General features: G+C 38.8%; 1 protein-coding gene across 6 annotated transcripts in view; it reads left to right on the forward strand.

The window, feature by feature from the left end:
- Nucleotides 1-20,716, forward strand: part of KCTD20 (potassium channel tetramerization domain containing 20) — a 38,093-nt gene that overhangs the window by 6,558 nt on the left and 10,819 nt on the right. For 4 of the 6 annotated variants that reach the window (XM_038553879.1, XM_038553880.1, XM_038553878.1 and 1 more), the window contains 2 exons: nucleotides 16,402-16,608; nucleotides 19,255-19,528. The exons of 1 other annotated variant lie outside the window; for it this stretch is intronic. In XM_038553879.1, coding sequence (XP_038409807.1) covers nucleotides 16,449-16,608; nucleotides 19,255-19,528 — 434 coding nt within the window. In that variant the 5' untranslated portion in view covers nucleotides 16,402-16,448. Of the gene's footprint in view, nucleotides 1-16,401; nucleotides 16,609-19,254; nucleotides 19,529-20,716 lie in introns of those variants that run through there. One more of the 6 variants, XM_038553883.1, reaches the window with a different exon arrangement.

The following is a 20,716-nucleotide window of genomic DNA, read 5'->3' on the forward strand; positions in this document are numbered from 1 at the left end:
GTTTATGAGAGAAAATAACCTCAGAAAATTAACTGGGGAAATATTCCTCCTTTTTCTGCTTTCAGAAAGAGTTTGTATAAGATTGATGTAATTTCTTCCTTAAAGATGTGGAAAAATTTGCTAGCCAAGCCATTTGGTCCTGGAGTTTTATTTATGGAAAGGTTTTAATTATGGATTATGATTCTGTGTGTATGTATATGATAATATATGTATCTTCTATCTATAAATATACACACCTATATTATATATGTTAAGATATTTATCATAGGGAGTTGGCTTATAGAATCGTGGGGGCTGGACTAGACCATCAGGAAGGGCAGGTTGAAACTCTGGACAGGAGTTGAAGCTATAGTCCAAAGGTGAATTTTTTCTTTCCTAATAGAGAAACCTTAGTTCTGCTCTTAGAGCCTTTCAATTGACTGGATCAGGCCCACTCAGAATATCTAAAATTACCTTCCTTAATTAAAGTGATTATAGACTTTTAATCACATCTACCACACTTTCACAGTAACACCTAGATTAGTGTTTGAACTGTGACTGTAACTTAAGCAAGTTTACATATGAAACTGACCATCATAGCTTCTCTCCAGTCTTCAAGACTTGGCTACTTTACTTGTCTGATGCCTTCAAGCAATTGTCTTTTTCTGTTTTGCCCATTTTTCTGAAGGATGTATTATTCTAGGGGATAGACTAAAACCAAACATGGAAGTTATGGTGGGTCTGGGGAGGAAGACAAACTTGGGTTCAACTCGAAAAAAGAGAAATTTTCCCCCAAGGATTGCTATTCAACGATTGAGTGAATGAGCAAAACAAGAGACTCTTATTTTTGAATGTTTTTAGGTAGGCTGGACTAAACTGGTAGAAGTGTTTTTGTAGTCCTAGGTGGAAGGTTATTGGAGTCCAGATTTTTTTGAGATTCATGATTGGTAAAATTGTGGGGGAGGAAATTGGGAGCCTATCATAAGCTTGCCAGTATTTTAGCACATTAAAAACAAAAACAAAACAAAAAAACAAACCTGGCCATCATTTTCTGTTACCATTATTTCATAAAAGAAAAGACATTTAATATCAAAAAAGAAAGGTATAATTTAGGTACAAAGGACTGCCCTTCCCAAGAAAGCACTACACCTATACCATAATTCTTTAGTTAACATTTTAATATTTTTGGAATTATGGGGTATCTTAAAATCATGTATATATCTAATACACTAGTACTTTTTCCTACAAAGCTGTTATTATTAGATTGATGATGTCTCCATCAATGTCCAGTGTCTTTGAACTGGAATGACTTGTCTGTTTATGTGTATATTGCATTGTCCTCATTTCTGCTAAGAATTCAGTGGAAACTTTTGACACTAATGGTACTGGTCCTTGAAGCAAGCATCTTCTGACAATGATTTTTGGATTGTCTCCAAAATTTTCAGCATCTTCTGTAGCTACAGTACTGATCCATGGATCTGTCTCCAGAGACCTTCAGATCTTTCTTGCCATATGTACATCTAGCTTTTTTTTTCTAAAATGACCTGCTATGTTAACTAGTACTTTTTTTTTTTTTTAAGATTTTATTTATTTATTCATGTGAGACACACAGAGAGGCAGACACGTAGTCAGAGGGAGAAAGAGTCTCACTGCAGGGTGCCTGGTGCAGAGCTCGATCCCAGGACCCCAGGATCATGACCTGAGCCAAAGGCCGATGGTCAACCATTGAGTCATCCAGGTGCCCCATTTTTAAATTTTTTAATTGCACTGCCTTGCACTATACCTTTTAAGACACTATTACTAATAGTATATCCCTTGGAGATTTCCTGGAAGTTTGCCAAAGTAATCTTTGTGTATCTCTTCCTTTAAAGGTTTTCAGGTTTTTAACAAGCAGAAGAGTGTCTTGGACATTAGGAACATCACCCTGGAGATTATATAATATGTTGACTGGCTTCTTAGTAGTCATAAGCTTTGCCTGGTCTATTATGTGCCTTGGGTTGTTCTTAGCATAATGTTGTCACTAACATGAATAGAACTAGTTGAATCCAATCAAAAGATCGAAACAGCTGTGTGGAAATTATAAAATTTCATCTACACCGTTTTTTAGGTAATAAAGTTGAAAGTTGAAGCAGAATTAGGTAAGATCTTTGAACTCGGAATTCACATTGTAAAATCGACCCTCCACATGGAGTTAATTGATTTAGAAATCCTTTTATAGCAACTATTTAAACCAAAAAGGTGCTGAGTATGCCCATTATTGGCACAGAAAAGCTGTGTGCCCAGGCTACAGATCTTGGGCTTGAAATTATAATTCCAAACCTCTGTGACTTAAGTAGAAATTGTGAGGTAAATCAGACCTATAACACAGCATGATGGGTAACATAGATAGTGAAGCCAGAAGCCTGGGTTTGAAGCTTGGCTCCACTATTTATTAGCTGTGTGACTGAGAACTTTCCTTAACCTCTTTCTTCCTCTGTTTACTCACCTATAAAATGAGGGTAATAATGGCACCTACTTTGTAAAGTTTTAACATTTATAAAGTACTTAGAACCATATGTGGCACATGATATGTGTGAATAAAGTTTATGGCCATCTGTACTTAAGATGTAGGATTTGTAGTAATTTGACATATTGAACAATCTCAGCTGATTCATTTGTGATTGTAATGTAGAATGTGTTCTTGAGTAATTAGTTGGGCTTTAGATTTGATTACTAGTTTAAGGATATAAGATAACTTTGCTGTTTGAAAGAGTTGCAATATTTAAGAACTTCTTGAGATACACTAGATTCATCAGTTTAACTTTTTTTAGGATCTACCAGTTTCTTTTCATTGCTTAAAGATTTGCTTGGTATGCAGTTGAAGTGCTAAAACAAGAAAAGAGAATATATTAAGACTATAGGTATAGTTTGAAATATTTGATAGAAATACCAAACTTAGGGGCACATGGGTGGCTCAGTCAGTTAAGGTCTGCCTTTCACTCAGGTCATGATCCCAGGATCCTGGGATTGAGCCCCATGTGGGGAAATCCCTGCTCAGCGGGGAGCCTGCTTCTCTCCCTCTCCCTCTGCCTGCTGCTCTGCCTACTTGTGTTCTCTCTCTCTCTGTCAAATAAATAAAATCCTAAAAAAAGAAATACCAAACTTAGGATAGTGGTTATAGAGGATTCAACTATATTATCATGTTTTTTGTTTTAAACTGGGTGGTAAGTATAAAAGTTTTTATTGTTTAAATCTTTTTTTTTCAAGTACAGTAGTTTTTTAATTAATTTGAAAAATGTGTAAAAGAAACTGATTAAGGGCAGTCTTAGTTTTAAATTGGACACAAGGTCTTAAATCTTAATTTAAATCCAAGTAATTATAATATAGTCTCTGTGAACAAAACCTGTTCTTGGACATAAGTAATCACAAAAAGTACTAGAGGCAGTAAATTGGGAATGTCAAGTAGAAAAGACAAGAAATAGTGTCCAAGCAATTATGATCTTTCACTACTGTCATTGTGCTTTTATCTGCCAGCCTTTTAGCCTGTCCTCAGCAATTCATAGGGAAGAAGGAAAGAAAGGGGAAGTGGAATTAGAGCTCCAGCCTTTCTGTGGAATTGGAATGTCCTCTTCTCTCTTGCATCTCTTCTCTCATTGTGGCTTTCTTCCAAGATAGAAAAAAATGAGGAACAGAGGTGGTTGTGCCAATAGACATCTTTGAATTTTATGCCTTCCCCAACTTGTTTTTTGCCTTAAATTCTATTTTGTAGGCTATTAATATATTTTCACCATCTCTCTTTTGGGTGAGTTTCTTTTTCCATCCTTTGCCCGTTTTTCTGTTGTTAGTTTCATGCATTCTCATAAGCCCTCACTGAATATTGTGATAATAACTCTGTGTAGCCTGTTGCAAATACATTTTTCAAATCTATTTTTATAGCATCCCTTGTCATACAAAAATTTTTAGTTTTTTGTTTTGGGGGTGGGGAGTTTTGGAGTCAAATTTGTCTTTTTTCTTTTAGCTTTTGGGTTTTGGGTCCTGATTAAAAAGGCCTGCCTCTCTTGGGGCGCCTGGGTGGCTCAATGTGTTAAAGTCTGCCTTCTGCTCAGGTCATGATCTCTGGGATCAGGCCCTGTGTTGTGCTCCCTGCTCAGCAGGGAGTCTCCTTCTCCCTCTTCATCTGCCCTTCCCTCTTTTCTGCTACCGCACTCACACTCTCTCAAATGAATAAATAAAATCTTTTAAAAAAAAAATTAAAAAGGTCTCTCTATCCCAAGATTGTAAGTCTCCTAGAATATTCTTTAAAAAGAATATTGCTGTGATTCAGTCTCTCATCCATGAAATGAAAAGTTATACTAAATCATTTGTTCCTAAACATCATCAGTCTACAGGATCACCTGAGGAGCTTATTAAAAATTCATTCTCTCTCTTTTTTTTTTTTAAGGTTTTATTTATTTATTCATGAGAGACACAGAGAAAGAGAGAGAGAGGCAGAGACACAGGCAGAGGGAGAAGCAGGCTCCACACAGGGAGCCAGATGTGAGACTCGATCCTGCAACTCCAAGATTACGCCCTGGGCTGAAGGCAGGTGCTAAACCGCTGAGCCACCCAGGGATCCCCTAAACATTCATTCTCAGATCCTACCCCAATCAGAATCTTTGCGGAATGGAGCCCAAGAATATGTTTTTAACCAGTTCTTCTGAGTGATACTGATTATCAACTAGACTTGAGAACTACTGGAAATATAATCACCCTAAGGTCTCTTTTTCCAAAATATTACTTTTCTGTATTATGTAACTCTTGTGTTTGGAGTTTTCTTAACAACTAGACTATAAGCTCTTTGAATGTAGGCAGGACTATGTCTTACGTACTACCCTTCTTGCCATTAACCCATTGAGATCCTATTACTTCACTCTTGGACAGTTCTAATAGCCTCTTCTTTTAATTATTCCAGTCTGTCTGTGGCTGTATTTATCTTGAAGCATTCATCTTCAAACATTTTGAACATGAGCCTTTTTTTTTTTTAAAGATTTTATTATTTATTTGACAGCACAAGCAGGGGGCATGGGAGAGGGAGAAGCAGGCTCCCCACTGAGCAGAGATCACAATGATGCAATGCAGGGCTTGATCCCAGGACCCCGGGATCATGACCTGAGCTGAAGTCAAGACACTTTACTGACTGAGCCACCCAGGCACCTGAATATGAACTTTCTATATGTAAAAACATTGGCTATAGGACAAAATTCTAACTGTTTTACTTTGTAATTCAAGGCCTCCATAAGCTGGTTCCATCTTGTTTTTTAATTTTATCTGCCCCCAGGACTGTTGTGTATACTCATCTAAGTTATACATTGTACAGTTCCTTAAATGATGGTATACATGGGGTTTCCTGGAGTTGTATGATACGATGATGACCCTGGTTTCTCCCATCCTTTTGCATTAACCCTTTACTCTAGCCTGATTGGTCTTCTACCCCACCCCCCTTATATATAGTAATAAAGCTTTATTCACTCTTACTTTCCTGCCTGTTATATGTCGTATACGCTATCTAGCATGCTCTTTCTTCTTTTCTCTATCAAAGTTCTACATGTTAACATCTACAGAGTGGAGTATTACATAGTAATAAAGAGAATGAGGATGGTTTCTAATCACTCTTTTGGCGTAACTTCCAGTTTAGTTAAAAATAGCCAAAGATAGGAGGATTAGATAATAGCGTTCCATCTTCTGTATAAGAAAAAGGAATTTTGAATCTACCTGTATATACACATTTTATGCTTATTTCTTCAAAAAGAAATATGAAGGGTAAATAAATTAATAAAACTGGTTGTGGGGAATAGATGGGGAAAGATTGGAGGGAAAAGGGAAGGGAAAGATACTTCTCTGAGCATTCTTTTCTTTTTTAATTACGATTCATCCATTTATTCTGCAGGTATGGAGGCAGAGGGGGAGGGAGACAGAGAATCTCAAGCAGACTTCCTGCTGAGCTTGGAGCCCCACATAGGGCTCCATCTTATGCCCCCAAGACCAGGACCTGAACTGAAATCAAAAGTCAGATGCCCACATGACTAAGCCACCTAGGTGCCCCATAACACCTGGACTTTTGAACCATGTAAAGGTTTTACATAGTAAGTATAAAGAGAAATGAACCTAACCTACAGGAGGATATATAGAGGAAAAATAAGTTGAACATAGCATACTGATAGTACATCCCTAGTAGGGTATACTTTAAGGACAAAAAGAGCTGCCCCCTAATATGTACTTAAAATTTAGTATATTCTTTATTGTAAGTAATAATATAGATGTTATAATTTTGTTTTTTTAAAGATTTTATTTTTTATTCATGAGAGACACAGAGAGGCAGAGACACAGGCAGAGGGAGAAGCAGGCTCCATGCAGGGAGCCTGATGCAAGACTCGATCCCAGGACCCCAGGATCACACCCTGGGCTGAAGGCAGGCACTAAACCACTGAACCACCCAGGTGTCCCTAGATGTTATAAATTTGAACTAGTTTATGAACCAAGATTTTCATTGTGAGGGAAAAGATATATAAGGAAAAACTATAGTGTTGAATTAGAGTTGAAAATATCAGTATGGGGGGCCTGGGTGGCTCAGTTGGTTAAGTGTCTGCCTTTGGCTCAAGTCATGATCTCAAGGTCCTAGAATCAAGCCCTGCTTTGGGCTCCTTGCTCAGCAGGGAGTCTGCTTCTTCCTCTCCTCCTCCTCCCCCCCGATTGTACTCTCTCTCTCTCAAATAAATAAAAATTTTAAAAAAAGAAGAAAATATCAGTATAAACTCATAATTGTTAAAAAAAAAAAAGTCACAAAGTTTGTCTATTAAAATAGCTTAGAAGTAGTGACACTCCTGTAACTATGAGGACAACTAGTGCTCAGATCTTGATTTATAAATGCCATTGCCCACTAGAAGAAACAGAGGCTCCAGGGAGAAGTGGCTGATTCCAGGTCTGGGGCAGAGATGGCAAAAGGTGAGCTTAGAGAAATCTTATGTCAACAAATAGCCTCAAAAGCAAATAGAATTGTGTGAAAATGACACAGATGATAACTTGAAGAGAATCCCACTGGCAATATTTGGAATAGTTTGAACCAAAAATTGGGGACAATTTGAAAAAAAAGTTATGGTAATGGATTATTATACTAGATTAAAACAAATGAGTTCACAATGATACTTAAGGAGAAATAAGGGAAGGGTGAAAAAATAGTTCTACTTCATGGAATACTGCTATATTGTAGATGTAGGAAGAATTACACAATTAGAAAGCCATCATTTTACAGTCTGAAATGTAATAACTGATGCAGGCAAGAATCCTCAGTAGATTGCCAAAACCACAGGGTAAGATTATTAACTTCTCTCTTTACAATGGAGAGAGATATAGAGTCACCATTTAGCTGAGTCATCAAACTTATCTCCTGTAGTGGGGTAACCTGGCATTATGTGCCCCTAATGTAATGGTGTTTGGAAGGGTACAACTGCCATCTATGTTGTATTCTAGTTTAGACGCAAAATTTTTTACTCATTTGGAAACAATCAGATCCAGTATGTTGGAACTGACCTAGACTCTTTTAAAATGTCAGTTTCAGGGGTGCCTAGGTGGCTATCAGTTGAGCTTCCAACTCTTCATTTTGGCCCAGGTCATGAGATTTTGAGATGGAACCCTGTACTCCCTATAGAGTGCTCAGTAAGAAGTCTACTTCTCTCCCTCTCTGTACTCTCTTTCAGCTCTCTCTGTAAAATAAATTAAAAATAAGTAAAATGTCAATTTCATTTTTTTTAAATGGAGGGAGGGAATATGCAAAATTAAAAGATTCAGAACAACCAAATGCAAGGAATGGGCCTTGATTGAATTATGGATCCCCAAAAAGGCTGTAAAAGAAAATATGAAGCCAAATTAATAAATTTAATTATAGATTATATGTTGAGATTATAGAATTGTTCATTTTCTTAGATGAAAATGGTACTGTAGCATTTTGTAGGAGAATGTTGTGATTCTTAGACTATGTATACTGAAGTATTAGGATTATCAAATGTGATACCTAACAGGTGATTTGGAAAATTGTGGAGGAGGAAGCATAAGCACAGACAAATGAGACAGGATGATCACTGGTAAGTCTGAGGGGTACATATGAGGGTACTGATTGTAATGATTTTTCCATTTTCCTGTAGATATGAAAAGTTTCAAAATAAAAAATTGAGGATCCCTGGGTGGCACAGCGGTTTGGCGCCTGCCTTCGGCCCAGGGCGCAATCCTGGAGGCCCGGGATCGAGTCCCACGTCGGGCTCCCGGTGCGTGGAGCCTGCTTCTCTCTCTGCCTGTGTCTCTGCCTCTCTCTCTCTCTCTGTGTGTGACTATCATAAATAAATAAAAAATTATTAAAAAAATAAATAAATAAATAAAAAATTGGGGAGAAAAAAATCTTATCTTCAGAGCCCAGCACAGATTTTTTTCTGATGAAGACTTTGTTTTCCTAGCCACACTAGCTCGAGGTGATTTTCTCATATAAATTTTTTTTAAGACTTTATTTTGTTTTATCTTATTTTGTTTTATTTTATTTTATTATTTTATTATTTTATTTATTTGTTTGTTTGTTTGTTTATGATAGTCACAGAGAGAGAGAGGCAGAGACACAGGCAGAGGGAGAAGCAGGCTCCATGTACCGGGAGCCCGACGTGGGATTCGATCCCGGGTGTCCAGGATCACGCCCTGGGCCAAAGGCAGGTGCCAAACCACTGCGCCACCCAGGGATCCCTCTTGTATAAATTTTTATGACTTTTTCTCTTACGATCCCCAAAACTAAATGCACATGGGAGCTGCCTGAGGAGTTGACTTTAAAAAAAAAAAATTACAAACTGCTGGATCCCACTGTGAGCCTATGGCAACTACTGTGGGAGGATAGACCTGAGAATCGAACTGGTGTTTTTAGAACCACTTATTCTGTATATATTACTTTATTTATCTTTTTCACATATCCCCACCTAAACAGCCCAACCCTGAAGTTGTTACTCAATACTTTGTGTCCCTCATTGCTGGCACACAATAATATGTATGTTCCACAAAGTAGATGTTTGGTAAATATATGCTGACTATATATGTTGACTAATAGGTAGATAATCTGAAGAGATTACCAGAAACTTCTCACATTTTGAGAGCTTAAAAAAGAAACATAGCTGATAAAAGTTTTTAGTCAAGACAAAAGATTCATTAGAAGGCTGTGTAATTTTGGGGCACTTGACTGGCTCAGTTGGTAGATAACACAACTCTTGGTCTCAGGGTCATTATTTCAAGCCCCACGTTGGCCATGGAGCCTACTTTCAAAAAAAGAAAGCTGTGTAGTTTTTAGGTCTAAAATTACAGGTTTGGTTTACAGAAATAACATGTCTTATCAGTAAATGTTTGAAATTAAGACTTAACAGTGGTATCATAACTAAATTTTTTTTTTTTTTTAATGATAGTCACAGAGAGAGAGAGAGAGAGGCAGAGACACAGGCAGAGGTAGAAGCAGGCTCCATGCAGGGAGCCCGACGTGGGACCTGATCCCAGGTCTCCAGGATCACACCCCGGGCTGCAGGCAACGCTAAACCGCTGCGCCACCAAGGCTGCCCCATAACTAAATTTTATTATCTCTGCAGACGAACATATTCAGAATCCAGTAGTTATTCTTAACATTAAAAAATACAGATACAGGGCAGCCCCGCTGGCACAGTGGTTTAGCACCGCCTGCGGCCCAGGGCGTGATCCTGGAGTCCTGGGATCGAGTCCCACATCGGGCTCCCTTCATGGAGCCTTCTTCTCCTCTGCCTGTGTCTCTGCCTCTCTCTCTCTCGCTCTGTGTCTCTCATGAATAAAATAAAATCTTTAAAAAAAATAAAAAATACAAATACACAGAGATAATAGAAGGTTGTTGGTATTGGAGCTGAGATGAGGGATGATATGGTAGGTGGGTAATGCAAAAAAGAAACAAGCAAAGATTAAAAAATGTTTTTGAGTATGATTGAAATATGATTTTTTTATAAGCTTGAAGCCAAAAAGAAAAGCTTGAAGCTAGATTTGAATATATGAATAGTAACAGCTAACAGTTTCTTCAGTTTCTTCTTCATATGCCGGAGATTGTGCATGATCTGAAGTATTCGTAATCCTTCTTCCAAATAGATATTACTTCAGGCTCCCTGCCAGGATCCTGCTTCTCCCTCTGCCTGTGTCTCTGCCTCTCTCTGGGTGTCTCTCATGAATACATAAATAAAATCTTTTAAACAAACAAAAAAAGACAAACAAAGGGGCGCCTGGATGGCTCAGTGGTTGAGCATCTGCCTTTGGCCCAGGGCATGATCCCGGGGTCCTGGGATCGAGTCCCACATCAGGCTCCCCGCAGGGATCCTGCTTCTTCCTCTGCCTGTGTCTCTGCTCTCTCTCTCTCTCTCTCTCTCTCTGTGTCTCTCATGAATAAATAAATCTTTTAAAAAATTTTTTTGACTAAACACTGTCTCAACAATAAACAGCAAAATCACTCTAGTATTAATAGTTTCAATCACCCACACATATTTTTAATATTCCATTGGAATGAGTTAATGGCAGTAATCTTTTCAGGTAAAGCGAAGTTTTACTTCCTATAATAAAAGTTGGAACAAATGGGTGCCAGGCTGGCTCAGTTGGTAGAGCATGCAACTCTTGGGGCTGTTAGTTTAAGTCCCACATTGGGTATAGAGATTGCTTACAAAATAAAATCTTTACAAACAAAGCTACAGTTTGGGTAACAAACTGTTACAGGGAATCTGTGTACAACTGCTATCCATTAAATGTAATGTTCTTATCACAGTAATTCTAAACTAATAAAACATGTTATTCATTGCAGAAAAAAATGTAAGGAAAAGTTAGGCAACTGAGGCAAAAAATACTATGTGGAATTCCAAAAATAGTACAGGGTGTTGTCTTACTGAATCGAAATGAGAAAGGCGAGCAGCCCAGGTGGCTCAGCGGTTTAGCGCCTTCAGCCCAGGGTGTGATCCTGGAGACTCGGGATCGAGTCCCACATCGGGCTCCCTGCATGGAGCCTGCTTCTCCCTCTGCCTCTCTCTCTCTCTGTGTCTCTTGTGAATAAATAAATAAAATCTTTAAAAAAATAAAAAGACATGTTTAAAAAAAAAGAGAAAGGTGGCTCAAGTCAGAACCAGACAATAGTCAGAACATAATAAACATTCAGAAGTGGAGGATAAGCATGATGTGCTTAGAGAGCTAAATAAGTACTGAGCAGTTGTATAAGAGAAATTGACACATCTCCAAGTTTATCTCGTGTCTTTTGTATGTTGTCTCATGATTTTTGAGAGCTTTTGTCTCATGATTTTTGAGAGCTTTTCCATGCATCCTGTTTGAGACAGGTTTGTCTGACTTGGTAACGGCAGATATCTTCCTCTATTTTCATAGATGAAAACATTGAAGCTTAAAGAATGTTTTGGTGACATGGCTAGTTAATAATGAAGCCAAAGCCAGAAGCTGCTTTGCTTTAGTCTAGTGGGTGGTCTTGTAATCATATGTTGTTTTCTCAGACTTCCAGGGAGATGAGAGCAGTCCTGGGAAACATCCAGTGATTCTGGTCAAGCCTGACAAACTTGATATGAATAAATCTCTATTACCTAATACCTGCCCAGTGTGGTTGTTTTTCCCCACCCACCCAGAATTTAAGGCTTTTTTTTTTTTTTTAAGATTTTATTTATTTATTTATGAGAGACACAGAAAGAGAGGCAGAGACTTAGGCAGAGGGAGAAGCAGGCTCCATGCAGGGAGCCCAATGCGGGACTTCATCCAGGGACTCCAGGATCATGCCGTGAGCTAAAGTCAGGCACCAACTGGCTGAGCCACCCAGGTGTCCCTACTTTTAAGGCTCTTGAAGGTGAAATTTTTGATGAAAAAAATGATGTTAATTTACTACATTAAAATGAATATCAAAAAATGAGTTATATTTGTATTTCACTCATCAGAATAGCAAAGATGAAGAAAACTGAAACACTAGCAAGAGTTCTGGAAAGTGAATGCCCCATGTTGCTGGAAAGATTTTATTTATTTTTTTTAAGATTTTATTTATTTGGCAGATAGCACAAGCAGGGGGAATGGCAGAGAGAGAGGGATAAGCAGACACTACCCCCACCCCTTCCCACCCTCCCTGAGCAGGGAGCCCAATGTGGGGCTTGATCCTAGGAACCCGTGGTCATGACCTGAGCCAAAGGTAGATGTTCAACTAACTGAGCCACCCAGGTGCCCCTAGAGATACTTTAAATTGGTATATTTATAGAGGATAATCCTGCAGTATCTATCAAAACTTAAAAATTATTTACCTTTTTTTTTAAAAGATTATATTTATTCATGAGAGAGAGACAGAGACACAAGCAGAGAGAGAAGCAGGCTCCATGCAGGGAGCCCGACGTGGGACTCGATCCCGGGACTCAGGGATCACACCCTGGGCTAAAGGCAGCACTAAACCACTGAGCCACTGGGGCTGCCCTGTTTACCTTTTTCATTATCAGTTTTACTTCTAAGAGTTTATTCCAAGGATATAATGGGGAGATGCCCAAAGTTATAATAATACGTGCAAAGATTTCACCACAGCTTTATTGTTTTTTTTGTTTTTGTTTTTTGTTGTTTTTTTTTTTTTTAGATTTTGTTTATTTTAGAGCAGGAGGCAGGGGCAAAGGGAGAGGAAGAGAATCTTCAGCAGACTCCCTGCTGAGTGAGGAGCCGGCGACACGGGGCTCAGTCCCAGGACCCTGAGCTCATGACCTGAGTCAAAATCGAGAGTCTGATGCTTTGGGCCCCTGGGTAGCTCAGTCAGTTAAGCATCTGTCATTGGCTCAGATCAAGCCCCTCATTGGGCTCCCTGCTCAGTGGGGAATCTGCTTCTCCCTTTGCCCCCTCACCCATCTCCCCTCATGCACTCTCACGCTCTCTCTCTCTGAAATAAATAAAATCTTAAAAAAAAAAAAAAAAAAAAAAAGTCTGACACTTAACCAACCAGGCCACCTAGGTGCCCCAGCTTTGTTGATTTTTCAAGTATCTTTCTATATTGACTGCTTTTTTTTTTTTCAGTGAGTACATATTGCTTTTATAAGCAGTAAAATACTAATAATGCTTATTTTATGGAAGAATATAACCATGCTATCACAGGATTCTTACTGCCGTAACCCCTACATGTTAAGAATAGCAGCAGTGACACTACTGGCTTTCTCTTTCATTTGTGACAAACAATAGAAGGAATAACTTCTAGAGTCAGTAATGGATTAAAGGCAAGATGGTTTGCAGGAAACACTGTGACTGAATGGAAAGAATACAGGAATCCAGGGACCTAATTCTGGAATCTACCTTTGCCTTTTAGCTAGAGTTATGATTTGGAGAAAGTTGCTAACCTCTCTAAAGCTTAATTCCCACCCCCACCCCCACCCCCACCCCCGATTTGAGTGAGGATAATTAAAGTATCCCTCCTGGAGTTGTTTCAGTAGCAAATAAGATTAGGTTGGTAAAATCTCTTTGTAGACTCTTTGGTTTAGGAATAGAACAGTAATCACTATACATGCCAAGCATTGTACTAAGCACTTTAAATGTATTACCTCATTTAATCCTTATATCAACTTTGTGTAATTAATAGTTATTTCCTTTCTGACAAGTGAGAAAGTTGAGACACAGACTTATAGGGCCTGCACAGGGCCACGTTATAAATGTTAGAGCCATGATAAAAGATCATACGTGGGGGGGAAGTGTGGCAGGAGAGCTCTAAGAAGTGATTCATGTCTCACCAGTCTGCCAGAGTTCAAGGAAGCACGTGTGTAGGGGGGACCCAGTAGAAATAATTTACTAACAAGGGTCTCATTGCTCATTTAAACAGCTAAATTATTATGGATTTAGGGACCTATTGTAGGACAATTCCAAGATTTAAAAATGTTAACAGAATTTATATGGGCTTTATCTGGAGTGGTCTTACTTAAGATTTTTAGAAATATTCTGGGAAAAGGAAAACCAGAAGCCTTCAATAGTTAGAAGACTGAATTTCTTCAGAAATTGGAACATTAGGGTCACACATGCAAAGGAAGTGAATAGAACTATGACAGAAAAGCTTCGGTAGAGTTGGTTTAAAAAAAATGGATACCTGGAGTATATTCTAAAAATGGTAGCCTTGAGGATTCTTGGGTGGCTTGAGCGTCTGCCTTTGGCTCAGGGTGTGATCCTGGAGTCCTGGGATCAAGTCCCACATCAGGCTCCCTGCATGGAGCCTGCTTCTCCCTCTCCGTGTGTGTGTGTGTGTGTGTGTGTGTGTGTGTGTGTGTCTGTCTGTCTGTCTGTCTGTCTCTCATGAATAAATAAAATCTTTTAAAAATAATAAATAAATGTTTTAAAATTGCAGCCTCTTTGCAATCCATCCATTAATACCTTAGAAGGTGATCATGAAGACATTTTAGATTATATCTTTGTTGTCTCTCTCCTCCCCTACTATTAGCCCTTTTTAACTATTTCCAGAAATCCTGGGTATCATCAGAGAATATATGTGAAGCAAAATGAAAACCTGTTCAACTTTAAATAAAAAACATTAGCAGGGTTGTCATTACTATGCATAAATAATGGAACTAGGCCAAAGTCAACAATATGCCATTAAAACAGTTAAAGAAATGTAGTAGTTTTCACATAAGAATAGACTGAAGGGATCCCTGGGTGGCTCAGCAGTTTAGCGCCTGCCTTCAGCCTAGGTGTGATCCTGGAGTCCCGGGATCGAATCCCACATCAGGCCTGCATGGAGCCTGCTTCTCCCTCTGCCTGTGTCTCTGCCTCTCTCTCTCTCTCTGTGTCTCTCATGAATAAATAAATAAAATCTTAAAAAAAAAAAAAAAAAAAAGAAGAAGAACAGACTGAAAAGACCGAGACTTGTTTAGAATTAAGTTTGGGCAAAGATGTAATTATTTTCTAAAGCTAATTATGGAGTATGGATGAAGGGTGGACTGGTTTATTTACTGAATTCTGTGGCATCCTACCTCATCTCCACCACTCAGCTTACTCTGAAGTAAAAAGGTACTGCCTTTTAAAAGATCATACCCAAGACCTTCTCGGGGTCCTGGGATCCAGCCCTATGTTGGGCTCCTTGCTCAGCAGGAGGTCTGTTTCTCCCTCTCCATCTCCTTCTGCTCCTTCCCCTGCTTGTGCGCTCACTCTCTCTCTCAAATGAATAAATAAAATCTTTAAAAAATGAACAGTCTAAAAGCGTACTTTTGAAATAGATTAAACCTTATTAAAAAATAAGACCCCATTTTGGTCTTTCCCTTGTCGGCAATAAGCATTTTCTGATTTTACGGATCTTTTTCTTTTCCTGTTCCGTAGACCTGACTTTGACATCTTCTGAATCAAACTTGAGAGCAATAGTGGTTTTATTTGACTTTACCAGTGGCTAGGGATCTGTTTTAACCTCTCCATGCTACATGTTATTGCCCTTAGTGACCTAACTTTTTCGTTAACTGGTGTTAGGATGCAGTCCATTTGCATAAAAATTGGTGGTGACATAAGATCATTCTTCCACCAGAGCACCAATGGGAATCAGGACAGTATAAACCGAAAGTGCTAATACAATAAGTAGGGTGAACTTCGGGAGTATTTTGAATAGTTGGACATCCCCCAAAGTATAGAGGGGTTGGGGGGTGTGATTACCTGAAAGAGAGGGATGAAGCTTCCCACATAGCCCCCTCCCCATTGTGCCTTGGGAGCAAATGCCTTGCATGAGGCAGTAGCTCATTACTTGTTCCTTACATGACTCCCCTGCTTGAGGGAGAGTTAGCCTTCTAGCCAGTGACATTGTGGTGTAATTTTGACATAGGGGCTGAGGGTTAAGCATAAGGTACAGAAAGTGAGAGAGGACTTATGAATAGGAAGTTGAGCACTGTAAGTCAAACTGCTTATTTGAGGGCAGATGACTTCTTGTTCCAACTCTTGGATGAGCCTTACAGTGCTTGATAGTTTGCATTTCCTAATGCTTGTTAGAGGAGCATATGTGCCTAGATTATTTTTAATACATGGGCAGGTTTTCTTTAACTGACCAGTTGGATTCTTGCCCTCTTTTGTGTCTGTGATCTAAACACCACCAAATTATTGCACTACCATTTAATTTGTAGAACTGATCATGACTGCAGCAAGAATTGTGGATTTGAGGTCTCTTTTTGGATACAGCTTAAAATTATTCTCAAGTAACAAGGTGGTCAATGTTTTTACATTGTCAGTGGTTTGGTAAAGACCATTTCGATAAGCCCAGTTCCTCCCAGTATAAAATCACAGGAATGTTTAAGATGTCATTTCTTTTCAGAGCAAGAATGCGAGGCATCTGTGAGTTCTCCAGCTTGCCTTTCATGCCTTGGAGTTCCTTGGGAACGTGTTTGGAGAATGTTCTAGATCATGCATATTCCTGTCTTCCAGGCTTTTTTTTCTGGTCAAGCAGACAGTTCAGGATTCCGAATCCAAGCATGAACGTTCATCGTGGCAGTGAGAGTGACAGAGGGCTGTGGCAGGAAGCGAGCGGCCCAACTGACGGGCCCACAGCCCCAGCGCCAGAAAGAGAAACAAACAGCTTGGCTGCTGCTGTTCTTCAGAACCTCACTTACCCTCCAGGTCCCAGGAGTGATGGTACGAGGGTTAGAGCTTAACTTCCTTGGGAGGGCTTTCTGACACTCGAGCATTCACTCTACCCAGAAGGCATATAAAAAAAAAATCCCCAGCTAATTGGCTTAGTTCACATATCACTGTTACATAAAGCTGACTGTCACCAAAAATCCCTGCTTACTTAATCAGTCCAGCACACCCAACTCAGCAACAACAGTATAAGAAAAATAGTCCTGGGTCTGCAGTCAGAAGACAGATGCAAATTCTAGCTCTGCTACTAATCACCTATAACCATAGATGAGCTCTTTAATCTTTCTGAGCCCTGCTTTCTTAATCTAGAAAACAGGGATATTAATATTATTCTTCATGAGACTGGAAGACTTCGGAGTTCATGGATGTGCAAGCTCTTGATAAACTGTCAGGTTCTTTTTAACTTTAAAAGGCAGTGGCAACACTAATAATAACAGTTACTGAGTTACTGTTTATTGAGCGTTCACCTTCACTGTGCTAGGAACTTTACATACATGTTTTTAGATAAAGGGTGGCAAACTGTGGCCAAATCTAAACCACCGCCTGTTTTTGTGCATAAAGTTCAAAAATGCAGCCATCATGCCCGTTTGTTGACCCACGGTCTTTGGCTGCTTTCCTACAGTGGCAGAAACTGACCGGCAAAGCTTTCTGGCCCCTTATAGAAAGTGTGCTGATCCCTGCTTAGATTCATCCTCCTTGTGCAGATGAGGAAACAGAAGTTTCATAAGCTTACAGAAGGTGCCCAGGCCCACACCGGTAGGAGGTGGGCAGCCACCATTTAAACATGTGTCTTTCTGACCAGGCTCTGCTAGAGAAGCAGAGAGTGCTAGAAGCATTCTAGATGCATCCGCTGGCAGAGGAGCAGGGTGTGCCTGCCATCCTAGAGGGTGCCATTAGGGAGAGTTTATGCACTGAGTCCCTTTTCCTGCTCACCCATGTATGCCCGGTGGGACTTGCACCGTTCAGGAATCAGGCCACCTGAACTGCTTCCTTGGTGGGCGGGCGGGGTCAGGCATCCTGAATTTGTGACATAGGTATTTACTTTCATTTTTTAGAACAGCACTTTGAATTCAAAAGCCCATCTTAGTGATTAAAATGTTTCTTGCTAGAAGCTTGCTTGTGGGCCGTGTGGAAATTTAACTCTTGGTGTGCAAACACAGGGCCACACTGAAAATTTGTCAAAAGTCAATAGGTTTTTGGTCTAGATTTTGGGGTTTTTTTCTTGAAAAGCGAATGGAGAAGAAAAGTGTGTGTATGCTAGCTCACAATTTTTTTGGTTATCTAAGGGTCCGAAATCAGACTGATTTCCCAGAAGTCATGAGCAGTGATCATGTTCATAAAATATTGTATACAAACTTAAAATATGTGAGGGATGGGAGTGAGACATTCAGTTGTATTTCTAACCTTTTACTCTTTAAAAAAAAAGATTTGAAGAAAACGTAGAAAAGTGTTAATTAAGCTTGTCAAATCTAGGTGACAGGATATGCATATTATATATTGTGTTAATAACCTTGGTATGTTTGAAATTTTTCATAAAAATATTTTTTTACATTAAAATAACAGACTTTTTTTTACATTAAAGTAAAATATATTAGGACAACTGCCAATTTAAAAGAATCCTATAGTAGTCATTTGATAAATATTTCCCCCTAATTGTCTACTGCATGCATCCCAATTTCAGATATTTAGTTAAAAGCCTTTTTTTTTTCTTTTTTTGCATGATATGGTATTAGCACACTTTGAAATCTCTCACAATACTTTATTTCAGCTGATAGAATAATCCTGTGAGGGAGGTGGAATGAACATGATTCTTATTTTTTTAAAAATGAACCAGGTTTAGAAAATTAAATAAACTGCTTAAAGCAAATGGCTGCTTGGTGATACCAGGACAAAAACAGGTTCTGTGAAGGAATCCTAACTCAAGGCCACCAGCATTGGAACTTTTCTGTTGAGGGCAAACCTAACCTCATTTTGAACCTCTTTCAAGAAATGGTATTGGTGATGTTAGGATTCTCCAGTGCATAGTGACAATGCATTTTTATGGGAATTTCTAGAAAAAGTAATGCAACAACTGTCATCCCTTTTAGGAAATAAAATTTAGAAACATTTAGAAATTTTTGAAGAATGTGAAAAATGAAGTTTTTGCACACAGAGGTAGCAGTTTCCTTAAATAAATCATAAGAAGTACAAGAGTATTATTTAGAGCCAGAAGTAGAAACAGAAGTAAAAAGTGACTGCCTCTGTGAACAAGACCAGGGGAGGGCTTGGAGTGTGGCAGGGCCTTGCTGATTGTCCACAAGAATTCTCTAGTGTTTAAATTTTTTTAAGCCATACACATAGTTTACTTTAAATTTTTTAAAACATTTTAAAGTGTGGGCATTATTGCCTGCCTTCTCTCCTCTCCAAAATATAAACCTGGGAAAAAAGCTCAGAGGGGTCCAATATGAGTCTCTAGCTTATTTTTCCTTTACTTGTTCAAAGCAAGAGGTTTTTTGGGTTTTTTGTTTTTGTTTTTTTTTTGCCTGCAAACATCTAAAAGTTTGGGGGGGGTTTTGTTGTTTTTTAAAGAGATGAAGTTTCTTTTTCCCCCAAACCTTTTTTGCTGTCAAGTTATTTTGGTTTGTTTGTATGATCTTTTAGACCTTTCACTTGACTATGCCTCTCAGCCAGCAAATCTTCAGTTCCCTCACATAATGCCACTTCCCGAAGACGTCAAAGGCTCCTGCTTCCAAAATGGGAATAAACGGAACCATGAACCCTTTATGGCTCCAGAACGATTTGGAAACAGCACTGTGGGCTTTGGCAGTAACGTTCATTCCCAGGCGCCAGAGAAAGTGACACTTCTTGTAGATGGCACACGTTTTGTTGTGAATCCACAAATTTTCACTGCTCATCCGGATACCATGTTGGGAAGGTAATTGACAATAATTTCCTTCCAAATTCACTCTGTTCTCTATGAATAGAAGTACCTGTTAATCTTGCACTAGATGTGAGGAAAAGAAGCACTGCATTGCTTATTTTTCTACCTTCATACTTTTGTGAAATAGGGAGGGGAAGCTTATAAAAAGCCTTATATGTGTTGATGATTTAGGGGAGGTACTTATTTACGAAGCCAGTACAGCTTTGAGCCTCCGCAGAAGGGAGTGTAGTCAGTTAGAACTGTGGGAAGTAATCTGCTGAATATCCCTCCCAATTTCTCTATAAACTCAGTCTAAAACAGAAGTCAGATACCTAATTTCTTTTCTTCTTTTTTTTTTTTAGATACCTAATTTCTATTATCCATAATTTGTATACTCTCAAAAGTAATCTTGTCTGAGTTCCACAGGTCAAAGACAGGATTAGGTGAGATCTAAGTCGTGTTTGTTTTTTTTCTTTAATCTTTCAATAAATAGAATTAGACACGTGTTTCACATGACACAACAGCAAAGCCATTTTACTACCATTTTGTCTGCCATCCATCAGGCTTGGCAGTAGGTGTCATGCTGTCATTTTCTAATGCCTCCATCACTATTCCAAGTTTTCTCAAATAAAATCTTTGTATCTGGCTGTTTTAGTGTTTCATGATTTCTTTCTTTTCTTCATATTCCATTCTCTGTGCTGCTTCATTTAGACCATAGTCTTAACTCTCCTCACCATCTCCTGCCTCCAGCATTTTAGAGTTAAGAGTTTAGGAAATACAAACAGAGCCTGCCAGGGAGGAGTACTGGCCAGAAAGAATTCTTGGGAGCCTGGGCTGAGAATTAGGAAGTTCTCTTTCTGGCCAACCATAGACCTTGACATGAGGAATAGCAAGTTGGGATAAGAGTAAAAATAATAATAATCTGTGTGTATATACACACAAACATTTGATTTGTGAGGACTTTCATCTCCTTGGAAGTAGATCTTATTTAAAGATCTAACTTCACTCAGGACCTTGAACTAATTTGAACTGATTTAGAAATCAGAATGGACCACACTCATTTGTTGAATTTTAGGATCAGTGGAATCTAGCTATTCAAATATATTTATATTTGAACATACACATACAGATTCATGAAGAACCATTTTTAACCAGAACCAAACCTGTATATTTCTCAAACATCTAAAGTAAGACTAAACTAGA

Source organism: Canis lupus, chromosome 12 (assembly GCF_011100685.1).
Source record: "Canis lupus familiaris isolate Mischka breed German Shepherd chromosome 12, alternate assembly UU_Cfam_GSD_1.0, whole genome shotgun sequence".
Taxonomy (NCBI): Eukaryota; Metazoa; Chordata; class Mammalia; order Carnivora; family Canidae; genus Canis; species Canis lupus.